We start from the raw sequence: 19,077 nt of genomic DNA on the forward strand, positions 1-19,077 counted from the left end.
TGAAAAGAAGGTGACTATTTCCAGACGACTGGAATTAGTCAAATATCAACCATTTTCTTATTTCCAGGGAAGATCATTAAATAGATAAATCACATGTATAAGTACCCCTCACTATCTGAACTCTCACCATCCAAACCATTGCTGTCTGAGGTCAGGAACCCAAGAGGTTTGGACTCATTTTCAGATAAATACCTGACTATCCAAACTATAGCCACTTATTACCTGATATTTCGGAACCAAATATTATAAGGGAGTGAAGAGTACTTGCTATTATTGTTTTCTTAGCTGTAAAATATCCTCAGACTGTTTTAAACCCACATTCAGAAACAGCACATTAAAAATAACAGTCTAAAAGTCTGTCCCCCAAGACTCCGTCTTGAACAAAGAAATTATATTTGAGATAAAGAATTTTTTTGGCAACTGCCAGTAACAAGGCTCCAGTAAAGGCAGCACCTTTGTCTCTAATAGGACCATGGGCCACACGGGCCCTAAAGCTGTTGTTAGAAACGAATGGGGCACAAAGTGGGGTGCTAATTTTCACAGGCAGTTAATGGGTTTGATTAGTCACATGTAGCTATCACTCATGTACCTCTAGTAACATTTCCTATGCCTTCTCTAAGTTAGTGTAATACTAAATCCTACCATTACTATGTTTCAGTTTGTGCCATCATAAAATATATGGTGTGAATAATCTACTGTTATACTCAGCAGATTATTTCAGGATAAGTCCAATGTGGTGAAATTTCCTGGGTTGGAGTTTGTCCAAAGAAATTTGAAAATCTATGTGACAGGTGTAACAATGAGGCATCAGGCTACTTTGTCTCAAGAAAATCTTGTCCTGAAGTCTTTAGGAAGATAATGCTATCTATTGCTTTTGCACCAAAGGGTACTGGAGCAAATATATCAAATTAAACATCCAAATAACAGTTTCAAATGGACAGAGGGGAAGCTGGCCCTTCTGCTTATTTTGCTACTGGGCAAAGGCCTGTCTCCTGATTCATCACATCTTATGTCTACTGACTGAACAGGGAGTGAGACAAAAAAGAAGGTGTTTTCCCCCAGATTAAGAATGTATTGTGATTAAAAACTGGCTTACAATCAAGATATGTTTCAGTCTGCCTTTCATGATACTAAAAAAAAAAAATCTATTAGCTGAGCCTTTGCTCCAACCTCCCGTTGCCAAGAGGTTGTAAAATATCTTAAGTACCACCAAAAAAGAGTGTTCTAGTAGCATCAGATAAACAGTGTCAAGGTGCTAGACCATAACAACAGGACATTTATAACAAAGGATTTCACACTTGGCGGGATTATCAATAAATACAGAGAACAACATTAGGAGAGACTGGTCAATTTTACAATAGAATCAGGTTTTTTTCTTATTAAAAGGATCATTTTAACATCAAAACTAAAATAACTTTGGAGAGCTTTGGATAACCTCCACAGAAATGCTATACTATTTATTACAGCATTACGGGGAGAAAGAAAAAATAACTGTGGTCTCAGAAATAAAATTCTGCTCCAGGCAGGACTGTATTATTCACTGGGTACTAAAAGAGTGATGCCTAAGGCCTCTGAGATACATAAAAGTTGCATGAATACAGATGACCTGAAAAGAAACATGTTAATTACAGGATGTAAAAAAATTTCAAAATAAATAAAAATACATTGAAACATGTAGAAGTGTAAACATTATACCAATGTCAACTTTTAAATTGTTTTATACATTTGAAAACAATTTATAGCTTCCAATGTCTCACTTAGCAATAATGAATGATAGCTGCTGAGAGAGAATTTCAAAACAAAATTATAGAAGTAATTTTTAAAATGTTGACAACAGAATATATTTACTATGTCATATGGGTGCATTTTAATAATACTCTATATGACTGTAGGGCCTGTGGGGTTTACGAAGCTCTTAGAAGGCCCGCCTTAACAGCTAATATGTGGTGAATTGAACACAATCGTATGGGAATATTTTTTCCCCAACTGGACAGAACAATTTGATTTTTGTGTTTACTGGCAATGCTGGAGGAAGAGAAAGAAGTCCAATGATTTTTAAGTCCTCGTTAGGTACTCTGACCCTGCACTCACTGGGCACATGAAGAGTTGAGTCACGCTGTCTTTTGGCAAAACCACATGGGCAGATGGTTACTGAGTAAGACTGCTGCTATCCCTTCTCTAGGGCACCTTTGAGGACAGGGGAGGCTCTCATTCATAGGGAATGCTTAAAACGTAATCTTGTCTAAAGATAAGGGCCTGGACTACTTTTCCAAGAACTACTCCTAACCAATGATTGCACAGAAAAGTACAGATCCTCATGTGAATGGAGCACATAACTTAAAAGTAATGAGGCAAATCTTTGGCAAGCTGAGATGGGAAATTAAAAAGGTGTGTATCTATCACTGGGGAGAGGTAAGTGGAAGAGATGGGAGATGCATGTGAACTGCTCATGTGAAATCCCAACCAGAAACAAGAGAGGCAAAACACTTATTCCTTGTGGGCAACAATGGCCTTGGGAGCAAAATAGAAATATGTTGAATCGTGTATTTCATTTGCATTTGTACAGCGCCTACAGTTTCAATGGCACATTCACATACATGGTTGCCCAGGATCCTCCCAATCTTGAGACAGGAAGTGCAGATGGGGAGGCTGCACCTCAGGAAGCCTATGAGACTTCCAGGTCACAAAGACCATAAGTGGAAGAGCTTGAACTCAAACAAGCTCTTTCCTATTTCCTGTCAGGTCTCTCTCATGCTAAATCTTAAGAGAGATAAGTAGAAACCGAGGAAAGATGGGAAAAAAGCCATAAACTCTCTAAATAGTAATATGGGACCTCTTATATAAAATAATTCATATAAAAAGAAAAAACCATCAGTGTAGAGCAGAGAAAACAAGTGGAGAAGAGTTCTTATGTACAAGGATTTCAAAGTCCAATGGGCTGATGGGATATAAAGAGACATCTTGGCCCATCATTTGCCAAATAAAACCATGGCCAGATGACTGGCATGCGTCAGAGAGAAAGAACATGATGAAGTGTTAAAAAAAAATTAAAATACCATCTCATGCAACACTCATGTAGACAGAGCATTCCGTCACTGCTGTGTGCTGGTGAAAATTAAAAAAAAATTATTGCCAGGCCGAGACAATCACATGCCATTATAAGAAACAGGAATCTGTACCATTATAAAGAAGGGGCATTATAAGAAAAGGAATATCCATCTTTCAAAAAGTGCCAGTGGGAAAAAAAAACCTTCAAATTTTGCTGATGTTTAACAGAATATCATATTGATGTTTTCACAAAACAAATCTGACTTCCATTCCAATCTAGAAACGGCAGAGAATTTGAAAGGGGTGAGAATGCCCCCCACTCCTCCTTTTAATGGAGACATTAATGTTCCTTTCTGGCTGAAATCTGAAAATCAAAGTCAATGTAACATTTAGGACAACTAGAATATTCAATAAAAGGAGAGAGAGAAGAGCTCAAGATTTGCCAATAACCAAGTATTTTCATTTGTTCTTACTACATCCGACAGATTAATAAGAAAGGAAATGAGAAATGTGATGATCTATGTTTTACAAAATGAAGCAACAAAAACACGGAGGATGAAACATTATAACAATATTACACTGCTAATGAAAAAAAAGGTCGATTGGAAATAAGGAAAAGTAAGTGGATGGAAAAGTAATCAAAGAAGGAAAAGCCACCCTGATGAGAAGGTTTAGAGCTGAGTTAGAAAACAATTATGGGAGCAGATTACAGAAGAGGCTGCTGTGGGTGGAAGATGGCCAGGTGGTGTCTTCAACAGCATATGGAGCAGAAAAGCCCAGACCCTCTACCACACGAGACCATGGTATAGCTGCTGCCTACCCAACCCTGGTGGGGATATTTTCAAACTTATATCCTCGCAGAGGATGCCTTTGAAAAAGAAAATGGTACCTTTTATTCTACTTCCAAAAAAAGAACCCAGGTTCTTTTTATTGGTTGATAATTAAGATACTGCTGAGCTAGAAATTCTGTCCATATCTAAAGTCTTGAAATGTATTTCACTGTCTGGCTACTTTCAACCCCACCTACCTCCTACTATAAGAAAAGAAACCTGTAAATAAAGCTCTAGAAGAAAAGTTCATACATTGTTGATTAGAAGCATTGAGAGTTCAGGAAAATAAGGATTTTCACACTCATTTTTATTCCCATTTTAAGAAGTGGGTGTTAAAAAAATGATGAATTAAACTAAAGCAGACAACTATTTGTACTTATTTGTATACCAGTTGCTCCAATTCCCAATTTAGCACTGTCACTCATTCTATCATCTAAATGTTTCATCTTTCTTCTAAAATATGACTACCCACTCTAAGACTTGGGAACTGTTTCATGAATAGATAGGTGGTTAGTTGGAAGCTGGATTATGTTAACACACCCAGGAGGATAGGATTAAGTCTAAAATCCTAAAAGAATGTTCCCACATGTCTAAAAGTCCATGAAGCCCAAAGGAAGAACTCCAGCTGTCAGGAAGCCAAGGACCTTGGAAGACGTCACCCACCAGAGGTGGCCCAGACCTAGGATGGCCCGGGAACCTCACATCGGGTGTGCTTGATGACACAGTCATGCTGTCTGCACTCCCACTGGCTATGTTTCCTTTACTGCTAGGAGCCTGGCCGAGAAGCACAGGGGAATTAGGAGGTCTACAAGACTGCCCTGATGATATCTGCAAAGATTTGCCCCCAGGAACGGCATGGCTTCTGAAAGCTTGGGAACTGTGAATTAGTTCTGAAGAGAGAGGACAGGCCAGGAAATTTAATAATGAGGACAAATAGCAATTAGAAAATAATGAAGTCAAAATGTTTAAGTTCAAATCAAAACATGCTGGGTAGAGGTGGAAGAAGAAGGAAGTGGAAACTGCTTTATGTTTCCCCCCCTTTTCTGGTACATTCGTGCATGAGGGAGCTGCACAAGGGACAGAAGAAATTCTGGTATGCTTTGCAAGGCATCATGGTCTTCTCCAATGGGATCTGTTGGTGTTCCTTTCCTAAACTCATGCTTGGGGCTGGGAACACTGAAGGTCAGGTGGTCATGCATCAAAGAGAGGTCATTTAGTGATGCAGCACTTCTTAGAGGAATCGAGGTACTTGTATGGATGCATGAATTCATGCCCCTCCTGCCCCGAGGTACACATGAGTCTCTAAGGCCCTCCTTACTTGCTGTAATGGACAACTGGGGGCTCATCACTTTGGAGATGCTGGGAGAGGACACACAAATGACCTTAAGTCCTGACTTTCGAGTTGGGCTACATCTTTGGGAGCGAGATCGCTTTGTTGATCTCACTGTGGTCCTTGAGGCTCTCTGCGGCTTCAGTTGCTCTTCAAGACCAAGTCTAATAGGATAAGCTGGTCCATCTTTCTTCCATGAGTGATGCTCAAACAGGGGTCTTGATCTGGAATCATTAATTTCTGCAGGTGCTACTGGCATTAGCTTAGGAGAGGCTAGTTTTTCAGCCTCTCAATACCTGCCATGATCATGAGCTGTGAGTCTGGCTTAGCTGAGGGTTTCAGCTTGATGTGGTTAAAGAATGGTTTAGCAGTGGAGGAAGGTGACACATCTCTGCTAGCCAGGAACCACATCAGCTGCTGTTTAACAGCACAGTGATTGTGCTTAGCTGGAGGAACAGGTGGGTTATTAAGGGGTTGGTGCTGTACCCGGGAGTAGGATCACAAAATTGAGTTACTGACCTGGGAGAAAGAGGCAGCTGTTACAGACACAGGTAAATACAAATCGCACTCATAGACTCTAAGGGAAAGTGATCAAAAACGTTCTTGACACTGAATGACTTTTCTCTACAGATTTAGTTTTTAAGTTTTAAAAGTTATTAGTTTTGTAAAAATAGTATAAAATCATTATAAAGGATTTAAACATAAACACATAAAACATAATACATAAAAGTATTAAAAAGTTTAAAGAAAAAAACTCTATAGTTTCTACTTCCAATAAACAGCCATTATTAACATTAGGACAACATAATTTCAAGCATTTTCTATACATATGTAAGATAGAGCAGAAAATTAAAAATTATACAAATAGGATCTTACATAAGAAATCGGGTTCTGGTAATATTGTAGTCTAGATAACCTGAAATAAGCTCTAGCTATAAATATCTGAAGATACTAGAAGAAAATGCAGAGTAATATAAATCACCCTTTCAAATGACTAGCTTTGCTCACAAGAAAATAAAGGAAATCATTAGTTGCCACATTAATGACAGAACTGAAAACCAGGGTGTCAGGCATATGAGATGACACAGCGACTTCCTAGAAGGGTTGTTGATCTTGGCGAGAGTTATTATTTTGTTTGTTTGCCTTACTCATTTGGTTACCACCCTTTTTTTCCCTACTATTCAAATAATTTTTAATGAGATTTTTAAATAGCTCATCACAGAGTCCAGTTCCTGAAAATTCTTTCTTAGTCTAGTAGTTGAGCAAATGAAGGACCATTACTTTGAAAGTATTTGCAAAAGAAATATAAATGACCTCTGACCCGGTAAGTGAACGACAATCACAAGTCTGGGTCCAATTGTGTGTTCACTGTTACCACAGAACATGGAATGTTAGTGATAACACTAATGATCACTTTTAGGGTCTAGGTATGGATAGGAAATGATCCTACCTAGAATTCCTTAAGTCTTAAGTCATATTCTTCCATGCAAAAGTCACTAAAAATCCTCCTGCCACAAACTCAATTAGATTCCAAAAAGGAAAAGGATTTTCTACTTCCTGTTGTTACTTACAAAATGAAGAACAAATGGATTAAGGTAGAGAAATAATGTTACAGTTCTTCCCAAAGCAAAGCATGTGTGTCTCATAATGAATTATTTTCCAACTTTGTAGCACTAGTTTAACTCTCTATTTCTACTGGAGAAACTCATTATGGCCAATTTCCCCAATACAGCACAGGTACAGGCTGTACTTGCTTGCTGACTTACCTCCTTGGCCCACGCTGGTTTCTCACTAGGACTCATCCCTTCTTTGTAATGGTACAGTGGCTTCTTCTCCACAGGCCTCTGCTCCTGCCGCTGATGCTGAAGGGAAACCAAGTAGTCTCTCTCTTGCTTTAGCTGTCTCTGTAGTCTTTCTGCTTGTCTCTGTTCTTCCAACTGTTTGCGCTTATATTCCTGTCCAGATCAGGAAAGGAGAACAAAGAAAAGGCTAAATCACCATACGGAAACCACTGGCCAGTACCAGTGAAGCATGCAATGGAACCAAAAGAGATGATAAATAACAAAGGACCTTAATACCAACAGAACCACAAGAGGACATCAGGATGTGCCATAGAGATAAACTACAGCCTTGGGTTAGCGTCTGCACAGAACGTGGCATTTAATGAAAACACTATTGTTTTAATGGCAACCCCTACAGAATACCACCCTTTGCAAAGTGACTTGCCCTTGATGAATTGTAACCAAGAAAGTGGCAATAATGAGGACATTTGGATGGTCAGCACGCAACCCCTATAAGGAACCGTCCACTTCCTGGTTTAGTAATTATATCATTCAAACATGTACCATTAAGTACAAAACGAAATAAGTACCTAAAGATACTGCCTAAATCATCTTTTGTTTAACAAAACTTGGACCAACGAAACCATCAGCAAAAACCATGTACAGGCTAAAAAAATATCACAATGCCACTGAATAAAAAGTTCAGTTAAAAAAAAAGATACACCAAGAAGCTCATTTGGAGAGCAGTGCAATAATAATAATAATAAGTACTTCAAGTGGAGGCCTCCTGAGCAGGGAACACAAAATGTTCCCATCGTAAGGGCAAAACTAATAGTCTGCAAATGAAATATGACTACAGAGCTGAGTGGGTTCTTATGGAAGAGGGGCACTTTGCTGTGATTGTATTCCAGCATGTTGCAAATGACCTCAAACATTACTCTGCAATAAACACAGTGGGTCTCAAAGACAGTCTGAACTTATAATAAGGCTGGATTCATGTTAAAGTTTCACAAATAGCTGGAGTTAATAAAGAATGCATAACAAGTATATTAAACATATTGACTCAGCACACTGGGTCAGGAAACGAATTAAGTTTTAGGAGATTTTCCAGGTCCTTGAGGCTTGGAGGATCCCCTCCTTCCTGACTGGCATGTTAGAGGAGACCACACACACACACACACACACACACACACACACACGCGCGTGCGCAATGAACACAGAGCAGGTCAGCTGGCTTGGCTTTCCCATTACCAGAAGTAGAGCTTGTTCATGCAGTAGCTGCTGCTGCAAGATCTCTAACTGTCTCTGCTCCTCCTCTAACTGTCGCCTGATGTACTCCTGGAGAGGTAGGTGGCAGAGAATTCAGAGGAACACAACGAGAGAAAGAGAGAGAGAAAAAGAACCGGTAATTTCAAAGGTGACAAGAACCGCCAAGTGAAGTGTGGAAGGAAGGAGGGGAAAAAATACCCAGACACCTCCTCACTAAACAGGAAAGGTACCCCGCACCGAAGCAAAAGCGTTTCAATGCAGTCAAAAGCACAAGCCCTCTACCTGCAACTGCAGCGGATTGAGATGGCTCAGTGCTTTGCTGTTACTCTTTGGTTTGGAGAACCGAGCTATATTTCAAAACTTTTCATGACAGGTTCCCTCTTTAGGGGCTACCTGAAATTAACAACGCTATAAAGTTCAGAGGCTCCTGTGCAAGCAGCAGGGGTAAAATAATGGTTGAATGCCATCATGCACTGCCTCTGTAATGGAACCATCTTGCAGTTTCACTGCACTGTCAGAATGTGATTCTAACAAAGAGAGAAAGGGGCCTGCATCGATGGCTCCAAGTCACGGAGACCAGAGTTGCCTGAGTAGAAAAGCTCTTCTGAAGCGATGGAAGAGGAGCACTTGGCTTGCTTATCACGCTTCAGTGCTACTTTCAGAGTAGATGCCCAGGGTTGGGAAAATCACGAGATCCAGGTGCGTCGGGGGACTTCGGCCTGGGAAGGAAGCCAGGTTGAATGAGTGGGCTTTGCCAAGGTTGTGCGTTTGACTTCTTGAATAGGTGAGAATAGTTGCTTGAGAAAGAGTAAAAACCTGCTTAAACCTGAGCAGACCTAAGAGAAGGCGACCCACACAGCCCAGAGGCGGCTGGTGCTGCCGTCCGCGCGGGGCCGTCGGCGGGGCTGCAGCGGTACCTGCTCGTGCTCCGCGCGTCTCCTCTCCTCCTCCCGGCGCATCTGCTCTTCGTAGTGCCGCCGCTGCTCCCTCTCCTGCTGCTTCCGCAGCTCCTTCTCTCGCCTTTGTTGCTGTGGGGCGACAAGCAGACAGCCATGAAGGGAACGGGCAGCGGCGAAGGGTGTCGGGGTGTCGGGAAGCCGGCAGGGAGAGCTGCAGGACCGGGGATGTGAGCTCTTCACGAGATGCCTGCCTGCCTGCCTGAGGGCTCCTCGCCCGTGCCATCGGGGGGGACGCATTGGCCAGGATGGGCTGCTAGAGAGCAATTCAGTGTCTACCACGCAAGGTGGGCTCCCCGGGTTTATGCGTCTCCCAAGAAGTTCCCATTCAATGCGTCCTCCCAGTTGGCTGAGGAGGGTTTTCAAATCAGGGGTAGGTAGAACACCGATGTATAATCAGTTACTTATTATATACCATCAAACTGTTTGTGAGGTGCTACAGGCTTTAAAGCACATTTGCAATGCTCATGCCATTCAGTCTTTTTGACACCACGTAGGGCAAATGTATCATAGATCAAGAAAGCAAACACCAGAGAAGGGAAGTGACATGTTCAAGGCTACACAGTAACTGTGACTCTGGGCAAAACAGAATCTACTGACTCCCACCTGGTCACTCCACTTTCTGATAGACCCTGCTGCCTTTCTTTTCTGGGGCAGTCACTTTTAAGTGTCGATTTCAACTTGTCACTCAAGTACGATGTTAAGCTCAGGAGCCATCATCATCTCATACAATCATTATGCCTCTGAAAGTGGACATCACGGCAAGCACCTTTCATGCTTTATCCTATTTCATCTGCACCAAAAACTTTTCAGGTAGATATTATTAATACTACTATCTCCTATTTTAAATGAGAAAACAGAGGCACAGAGAGATTAAGTAGTTGTCCGAGGTCATGCCCACATTCAAGGTCATACTCAGTTAAGTGGTGGAGCTTGATTTCAAAGACAGGCAATGTGACTCCAGTCTGAACTCAATCAATACAGAAGATGAAGAGGCAACAGGAGTGACAGATCATAATTAATCCAGTTCTTCATTATATTCTCAGTAAGGAGAACATCTTAGGAGTAGTGACAGGAGCCAAGGTTTCCTAGGTAGGGATGGTACCATTCCCCAATCCTTGGAGCATCTGGCATGTGTGGGACACTCATACATTACAAAGTGTTTCCCCGTACCACACGCCAGGAGTGCCTCTTCTGAGAAATGTTGCAGGCCCTTTGTGGTGGAGCCCCGTACTGGCATTAGGATTTCCTCTCCCTCAAATACAAGGTTTGGAGGGGCTGATCAGAGGGTCCATTCCCCTGTAACAGTCTCAACAGCACTTCACTGCCTTGCTGAGGAAGCATGAGGTATCCAAAATAAAATGGATTGTGACTGTATCTCACTGGGAAGTTAGCTCTATAAAACCCGGGAAACAGCTTTCTAGTACAAAAACTCTCTGTCCCAAGCCCAGCTAAACCAACCACAGATAGTCAAAGTGCCAAAGAAGCCCACGAATGAGGTGGCCTTCCTGATGTGGCTGGTGCCTGCAATCCTCTAGACCTGCTCTCTTCCAACAGTCTCTGAGGCTTGGGAGATAAAGTGCATCTTTTGAAACTCAATTTCTATCACTTCCAGATCAAGAATTGTTTGTGCATCTTAGATTGTAGGCAATGGGGAGCCGCTGGAAGACTATATGCCATCAAACGCCATGACCAAACCTGCATTTTCAAGGGGGCTCCTACCCGCCACGGGAAGGGCAGGATTAGAAGCTGAAAATGCAATGTGAGGTTATTCTATGGATCCAGACAGAAAATGACAGGGCACCCATGCGCTAAGCAAAGGCAGCTGGAGAATCCATGTTCGTAATTGCTGCTGAGACGCAGCCAAAAGGAAGAAAAACTAAAAACTGTCCAGATTTCCAGTCATTCCAACAGGACTGTAGTGGACGCCAACTTAGAAGCAGAAATTAGAATTAGGCCAAAAATAAAACGGGCAGAATTTGGTGACTATGGAGTGCGTGAGGGTGAGTGGTGAGTGAAGTTTCTGGCCCAGGAGCATGGCAGGTGGTGTGATATACAAGTTCAGGGATGGGAATGAGGGGTGTGCTGGGGGGCAGGGATGAGTCAAGTTCCAGACATGTGATTATTTGTTTTACAGAAAAATAATACAGGAAGATGCGAGTAGAAAACATCATCATAGGAACTGACTGAATAATTTGGATTACAGACCCAAAACAGAGATATTTCCAACACTCAACCAAAGGGAATCAATGCCAGCACAGAGAATAAAATAATTATGTGTACAGATCTGGCTCCTGGCAGGAAACAGCCCTAATTTAGCTAACATTTCAAGTTTTTTACTCCCACCATCAGTCTCTTTCTTGAGGAAAAAATATAATCAAGGCTTTTGAAGATTTAGCTGATTTTTATGTGAAGGATTTGTACATTTTCAACCCCCTTTCCAGGAATCAATACTGTTTTATAATTACAGGCCACTCAGGTCCCTGTGCAAGGTGTACATAGTATTGATTGCAACTCAGGAGAGTCTGGGCTTCCCAAGAACTCTGTAGTTTCTGAAAAAGACACTCTAAAGTGACTAATAATTAATAATGATCTCATCTGGATCAGCTGCTGCTAAGGCATGGCGGCATCTGCCAGGGCCTTGGTTCCTGCGGTGAGGCTGGAAAAATAAATCACTTCCCCAACCTTGCGGAAGGCACCTTGCCAATTTCTAGCTGCTGTGCCTCAATGTTAATCACCTTTCCAGGAAAATTCTTTGCTCTCTCTCCTCCTGGCTGTGGGACTGTTTGAGGGGACATATCAAAACATGTCAGAGAAAGACCAAGTCCCTGGCCTCAAGCAGACACCTTTACAAAGCTCTGATGACTCTTGCTAGAAGTAGCAATCTGAGAGCAAGGCCTGCGCTTGACCCCCACTGGACCCACCAGCCCCTCACGGGGGGCCTGGCACCTGGCAGGTGCAGAGATTTTGTTCAGTTGAACCGAATAAGAAGCTTGCGGCAAAAGCAGACAATTCAGTACCATCCTAATTTTTTTGGGGGGGCGGTGCTTTCCCTTCCTATCAGTGCTTATAGCACACCATGCCTTATGTTATGGTTATTTGAAATGTCTCATCTACTCTGCAATCTAGATCGTGGGCAGGGTCTCTGCTCTATTCTGGTTTTTACCTCCCACTATATCCCATAAAGGGCCTGATAGCACTGATGTTTGTTGTTTTATATACTATAGATGGGGCAGCAAGAGAAGAGGAGAAAGGCTCGCAGAACCTCAGACCACCCCTTCACCCTTTGATGCCCTCCCGGCCCAGAATATTCTTTTATGCTGAGCATAGACAAGGCTTGGAATGTTTTTCTAAAAAGAGAGCCACCCACGATTGGCACTGGCATGGGATTTATTTTCCATCTTAGAGAAAGGCAGGAAAAGAAAATAAGGGAATAGGAGTCTAAGCTGGACGGAGTAGAAAAGGGAAGAAATAAAAATTTTTCTAGGGACTTCCCTGGCAGTCCAGTGGTTAGGACTCCAAGCTTCCAACGCAGGGGGCACGGGTTCGATCCCTGGTCGGGGAACTAAGATCCCACATGCTGCGCAGAGCGGCCAAAAAAATAAATGCATAAATAAATAAATAAAATAAGATAAAACTCACAAATAATTACCGAAAGAAGTTTCAAAAAAAATTTCTAAATGTCACTGAGTTATGCATAAAGATGACAGTGGTTCTGTCACAAAAGAATAGCTTAAACCAACTACTCTAAACTCTCAGCAGGAACTCCCCACCCCACCGCCCCGAATATACTGAACTGCCTAGAAGTATATTTTCATCCACATCTTCTTGGAGCCATCTCCAAAAATTACAGCACATAAAACTAGACATTCAATAGGTTCTTACAAGTTTCTTAATTTTTTTTCTGGTTGGGAATGACTGATAATACCTACTCTGAAACTTTTCCAGGCTAAAATCATTGTTGCCTTGATCTAGGGAGTAGATCATAGGGGTCTTTTTGTCCCTTTGCCTTCTACTGGTGTTCCTAAAGAATGATTCTTTTAGGACAGTTTTTGTCTTCCCCAGTGGGTGCTCCCCTCAGGCCACGGCCAGGTGAAGGCTGTGCGGCTGTACTTTCAAGTATGTTCATTTTAATGGAGGAAATAATCCTGTCCCCTTCAGCTCTTCAAGAGCATATTATCTTAGTCCTTAACTATTCAAATTGCATTAAAGTTGTGAGAAATAATACACATGGGTGTCCATCACAAAGGCCATGGAGTTGCTCTTTCTTTCCTTTGATTCCTTTAAATGTTCTTTTTGGATTAAGTTTAACCAGTAGAAAGGTGTGTACTGCACCAGGGTGCTCTGGCCTCGTAGAAGTGACTTTGATGACCTGTTAGAATATGAATTGCATTTTACAGTATTATGAGAAGAGTGGAAAAAAGCTAAGAAGTGCTGAGTTTATTCATATAAATAACTCAGACGTTATTCCTAGCACTATTCAACCACTCCCAGGTGAGTGCACGGGTTTTCAATGATCTCGGAAAGCTTGCCCAAGCAATGGGTCTACTCTAATCTGGACAATGTGAATCTTGACCCATTCAAGTCTGCCTCTTTCCTTAGCTGCTAAGACTTTCAGAGTCAGACGGAGGCCCATCTCTGGCACCCAGACACCACATTGTACAGGTGTTCTATGAACTGACCCTACCCTGGCTTCATCTTGCTTTTCTCTTCAATTTTATTGTTCCTTTCTACTTTATTTTTCTTGTTTATTTTATTTTTAGTTTCTGCATTAATCTTTGTAAGCCACCTTAAAGCATCTTTTTGGAATGAAAAAAAGTCATAAAGAAGGGTATACACAGGCAAACAATAGCTTGGCCCTCCATGTCTTCTGAAACCTCAAAATCTCCCTTGGGAGGATCAAAACGGAGATAAATGAGAAACTGTAGACTTGTCATTTGGGTCTTTAAACTCATGAAGATGCCACCTCTGTGTCTGTCAGCTGAGCATGTGGTTAATGTCATTTTCCCAGAAGTGGGGATCAATTTGCTCTGATGCTACCACACCCTCTCGTTGGAGAGGTGGTTAAACTGAACTGCAGTAACATGTCTAGAACTGGCTGGGACCTATAGGGAAGCGTAGCCCAATCTCCTATCTAATCTAAAACTCTGTGCCATGGACCAGAGCAAATATGGCTAAGTACAGCTCACCCATCATTCTAAGGATACAGGATCTTTGGAAAAAGCACAGGGTTGTAATCTGCGTGTATGGTGTTCTTTTCTGTTTTTTTTTTTTTTTTTTTTTTACCAAAAGAAGTATTTCATTCTATATTATTCTAATTGGAGCCTCACATTAGCCCTGTTGGGTGATGCAAATGTCATTTTCTTTATTTCCCTCATTTAAAGACTTTCAGGAAGGTTCAATTCCTTGTCAGTGGCCACATAACAAGTTGAGGGAAATCATGGAAGGAATACAAATCATCCTAACAGGCACTGTCTATGTGCGCCAGGTATTTGCTGGGCTGGGTGATTTACATGCTTCAGTTCATTAAATTCCACAATGTGACTCTGAAGTTTATTGCTATCATTCCCATTTTACAGATAAGCAAATTGAAGCTCAGAGAAGTGTACTGTTCCATGTCACACGGCTGGAAAATGGTGGAGTACTCTGTGCCCTACTATCCCCCGAGTCCCTAGTACCTGGCAGAGTATTCTATCAATTGGAGAGGCATCCAATCCAGATAGGACACTCTGCTGCTTTTTTCCTACCTGCTGAATGTTCAGGTTGAATTTGAGTTTGACTCTTACAACATTCTGATAGATTTGGGGGAAAACAAGGCTAGTTGCCTTTGTGTAAAGGTTTTGGGCCCTCCTATCTTTTACACACATTGTGTTTCCTATTATACAGACTCAAAGGTAACATTCACATTTGAGAATTAATATCCCACAGCTGCAAAGTGACATTATCACTGGGGGAGGGGAGTAGGTATGAGAGGCCACAGGACCTGAGGGACAGAACACTGGATCAGAAATAGTAAGACTAGATTCCAGTCCTGCTCTGCCACTGATACAAACACTGCAGACCATACCACGCAGTCTCAATAAATACTTGTTTAATGAATAAGTGAATGTTGTATGACCTTGAATGAGTCACCTTAACCCAAACCTTCAATGAGGGGGAAGATTAGGTGATCTTACAAGTCTGTTCATTCTAAGAGTCTAAGCAAGAATATGCTACATCGCAAAGCAAAAATCGACTGACAATTCAGAATGAGAAGGGAACTGAAGCAGAATTCTGGCGTGCTCTTGGAGAGCTCTGCTTCTCTTCATCCTGGGTGACCACCTGGAAGTGGTGAGAGGAGACCCCACTGACTGTGGAAGATCAGAGCGGGCCTCCAGAGGACAGCACAGCAGCCAGTGCAGGATCAAGCCAGGCTCCTTGGGAAGTACCTCAAACCTTCCCCTTGACACAGGGGCTCTCTCTGTTCAAAGACATTCGAAATGAAAGGCCCCAGCATGGTCCCTCGAATCGACCACACAGCACACATGCCCCCTCACTTAAATAGGACTGTTCTGTATAAGCTTTGCAGGAGCTATACTTGTGACAAGAGGCATTCAAGCTTCTGGGTACCCCATTTGCCCATTTTAACAGCTGTGAAAGTTTCAGCTTTGGAAAGACCATTGCACACCACCCACTGCAGGGCAAGGGCATGATTCCTTGCAACTAACGCTGGGATTCCAAGCTTTTTTTTTTTATAGGGGGGACGAGAATGAGAATGATGGTGAAGCAGTCTGGCACCTCTGAATTCACTACAAAGTAATCAGAATCACAAAAATGAATAATAATTATTCATGATAAGAACAAACAGTTGGGTAGTGCCTCCTATGATGCCAGGCACTGTCCTAAGCCCTTCGCTCACAGTAACTCATTTAGTTCTTATCACAACCCTTTAGGCATGCACTGCCATCATAATCCCCACTTGACAGATAAGGAAACCGAGGCACACACAGGCCAGTATCTTGCCCAACTTCACTGGGTTGGTAAGTGCAAAGCCAGAACGATACTCTGCATCTGGCTCTTGCCATGCTGCCTCTATGGATTTGAAAGACATCTATGGCTGAGACGTCTATATATACAAAGTGAAGGATGTTTTATTAATGCTTTTTCAAGTGGCCATTTTCCCCTCTACCTTCACTTTGTTACCTGTCTTTTCCTCACAGAAACAGTAATCAGAGAACCACTGAGAAAACTAGACCAGCTAGATATACCTCATTCTTTTCTTTTTACACGTACTTTACACTATTAAAGATAAACCATCCAACCCACCCGTTCAGAGCTTTCCTGGAAAATTAACAGCTTAAATGAGACTCTTCTTTTGAGCTCCCTAGCCAACTCTTGATCACTAGGCAGCCCCAAGGCTAAGCACTGTCTGAGTACATGTGGGCCAAGCTAGTCTTTATGCAGGTAGCACAAGGAAAGAAAGTTCTAAACAGGCTGAGCTGCGAGGAGGCTTCATGAAGAATTCTGGTCCTGCCTCTTCTTTGGATGCTAGTCAGTGTGATTATTTATGAGCTTACCTCTGAGCTGCAGTTTCCCTGGGAAGAATGGCTGGTTTTCCTGGGTATCATATAGAGGAGCGAGATGGCCCAATGGACATCCTGAGCACCTATGACTCTGTGGGTTAGTGTAAAAGTCAAGTGCAGATGTAACTCTCAAATTCCTTCTGCCATCATCATGAAGACTTAATATGAGATTTTCACATTGAGTCCTATGAAAACAAGCCCATTATAAACCAGTTTATTAATGCAATGTCTACAGAGAGGACCACTCCCGCACATCTGGGATGATGCTAAATTACATCATATATAGCAAGGTTGCAGGAACTGGTGACATTTGGGCAAGAACACTATCATTGTCTTCAACCATTTCTGGGGCTTAGGTGGAAGGCATTTTAGTTTTGTTTGGTATAATTTGTATTAATGCAGGGATAGCACAAGGACGTGAATCAATAACAGGATACATTTTCTAACAGTAGGAGTTGTTCAAAAATAGAATAGGCTGCCTCAAGCCTCTAAGAGTATAAGCAGAGATATTATGTTAAACAGGTTAAATGACTGAGGAGTATTGTCAAAGGGATTCTTGCTTTGAGCGAAGAACTGGCTTAGACCACTTTTGTGGTCTCTTGTGTTCCTCAACCTCTATGATTCCATGAAACCACTCATTGACTGAAGAAAACAAGAGTGAAATGAAAACAATTTGATTTAAATGTCATGCGAAATAGTATTTTCTGTGAAACTATTTTGTTGTCATAGTTCTATGGTTGGGAACAGCTAAGAATAATGATGGTGTAACATAAGAGATGCAGACTGGATGTAATAAAAGAGATTCCATGAAGACCCCGGACAACTGAAGGTAGTTGTAATGCCCATTCCTCACTGTCACTTAAAAGCAACCCCTGTCATCCACCTAAGCTGCCCTAGATACACCCAGGGCCAGAAACTGCCTAATGCTGGGTTGTTTTTTTTTTTTCTTCCAGTATGAAATGCTATAAATATAAAATACTAGCCTATCCTTCCCATTCCTTGAAAGTGTAGAAAGGGGTCTGAGCAAAAGGATTTCAAATATCAGTAGCATTTTAGGCTGCAGTACAGGAATTTCAGCCCAACCTCCTCACCTGGGCAGGAAGCCCCTCCCATCACAGGACCCAGGTGACCAAGCGGACACAGCCAGACTCCTGCAAGCATGGCAGGTAAGTTAGAACAGGGAATCTTTCTGGGATCCACTGGGAAGCAGCGTTCCATACATCCATGCAAACCACACGACCTCTTGAAGCACATGTGTGAATTACACACGTGCCCGACGCGGACCTCGCCAGAGGCCGTGGGCAGGCCCTGCCCCGGAAAGTGAGGATCCACTTTGCCAGCCTGGCTCCCATCTGTTTCATAATCTCTGCTCAGTTATTGAAATAACAGAGCAAAAGCCCAGCTAGCACAGGGAGATCAGCTTGGTGCTTTGTGACCACCTAGAGGGGTGGGATAGGGAGGAGATATGGGGATATATGTATATGTATAGCTGATTCACTTTGTTATAAAGCAGAAACTAACACACCATAGTAAAGCAATTATACTCCAATAAAGATGTTATTAAAAAAAAAAAAAATCCCAGCTAGTAAGCGTTCAATCTTGGTGCCGCTGCTAACAGCACCCAGGAAGAAAGAGCTGCTCTGCCCCCGACCAGCGGCTGCCGCTCGCAGGACTCATTAGGATGCCTACAGTTAATGATTAAGTGAACTAAAGGCCGCTTCTCAGCAGTGCCGACGAATTAACACTCCAGGCCCTGAAATGGGAGAGTTATTCTTGTTCACGGTGTTTTCTTCCGGCTGAGGGCCTGGGAGTGTGGCCTGTGGGTGGGAAGGCAGCATTCCCTGTCTCCTGCCTGCTCAGGCTGCAGTCAGCTGTGAGCCCTCACCTGGAAAAGAAATGACTAAGAGCAGCCACAGCAGGCGGATGATGGGAAAGAAAGCTGTTCCCCTTATGGGCAACTCTTTTCTTGATTATTCAGGTACTTGGTGCCAGGTACTGTTCTAAGTGCTTTGGATGTAGAAACATTTAATCCTGGAAACTGTTACTCTCCCATTTTATAAATGAGCAAACAGAGGCATAGAGAAGTCATGTCTTGCCCAAGATCACAAAGGTAGTAAGTGGCAGAGCCAGGATTCAAACCTAGGCAATCTCCTACTGTACCCTTGACTGTCTTGTTTCTACCTTCCTGGAGAAAGGGTCACTCCCAAGGTGCTGTGTCCCAGGTGCCCAGAAGTTTACTCTTCAGGCATCACAAGAGCTCTACCTTCTTAGGGGTTTTGTTTAGATGCTGGTAGCAGGTGA

The 19,077-nt window shown here is 42.4% G+C and overlaps 1 protein-coding gene across 1 annotated transcript in view; it reads right to left on the reverse strand.

The window, feature by feature from the left end:
• TNIK (TRAF2 and NCK interacting kinase) overlaps positions 1 to 19,077 on the reverse strand; it is a 407,404-nt gene that overhangs the window by 68,150 nt on the left and 320,177 nt on the right. The window contains 2 exon segments of the mRNA XM_068546242.1: positions 6,975 to 7,163; positions 9,176 to 9,286. Of these exon segments, the coding sequence (XP_068402343.1) occupies positions 6,975 to 7,163; positions 9,176 to 9,286 (300 nt within the window).

Source organism: Eschrichtius robustus, chromosome 6 (genome assembly GCF_028021215.1).
Source record: "Eschrichtius robustus isolate mEscRob2 chromosome 6, mEscRob2.pri, whole genome shotgun sequence".
NCBI lineage: Eukaryota > Metazoa > Chordata > Mammalia > Artiodactyla > Eschrichtiidae > Eschrichtius > Eschrichtius robustus.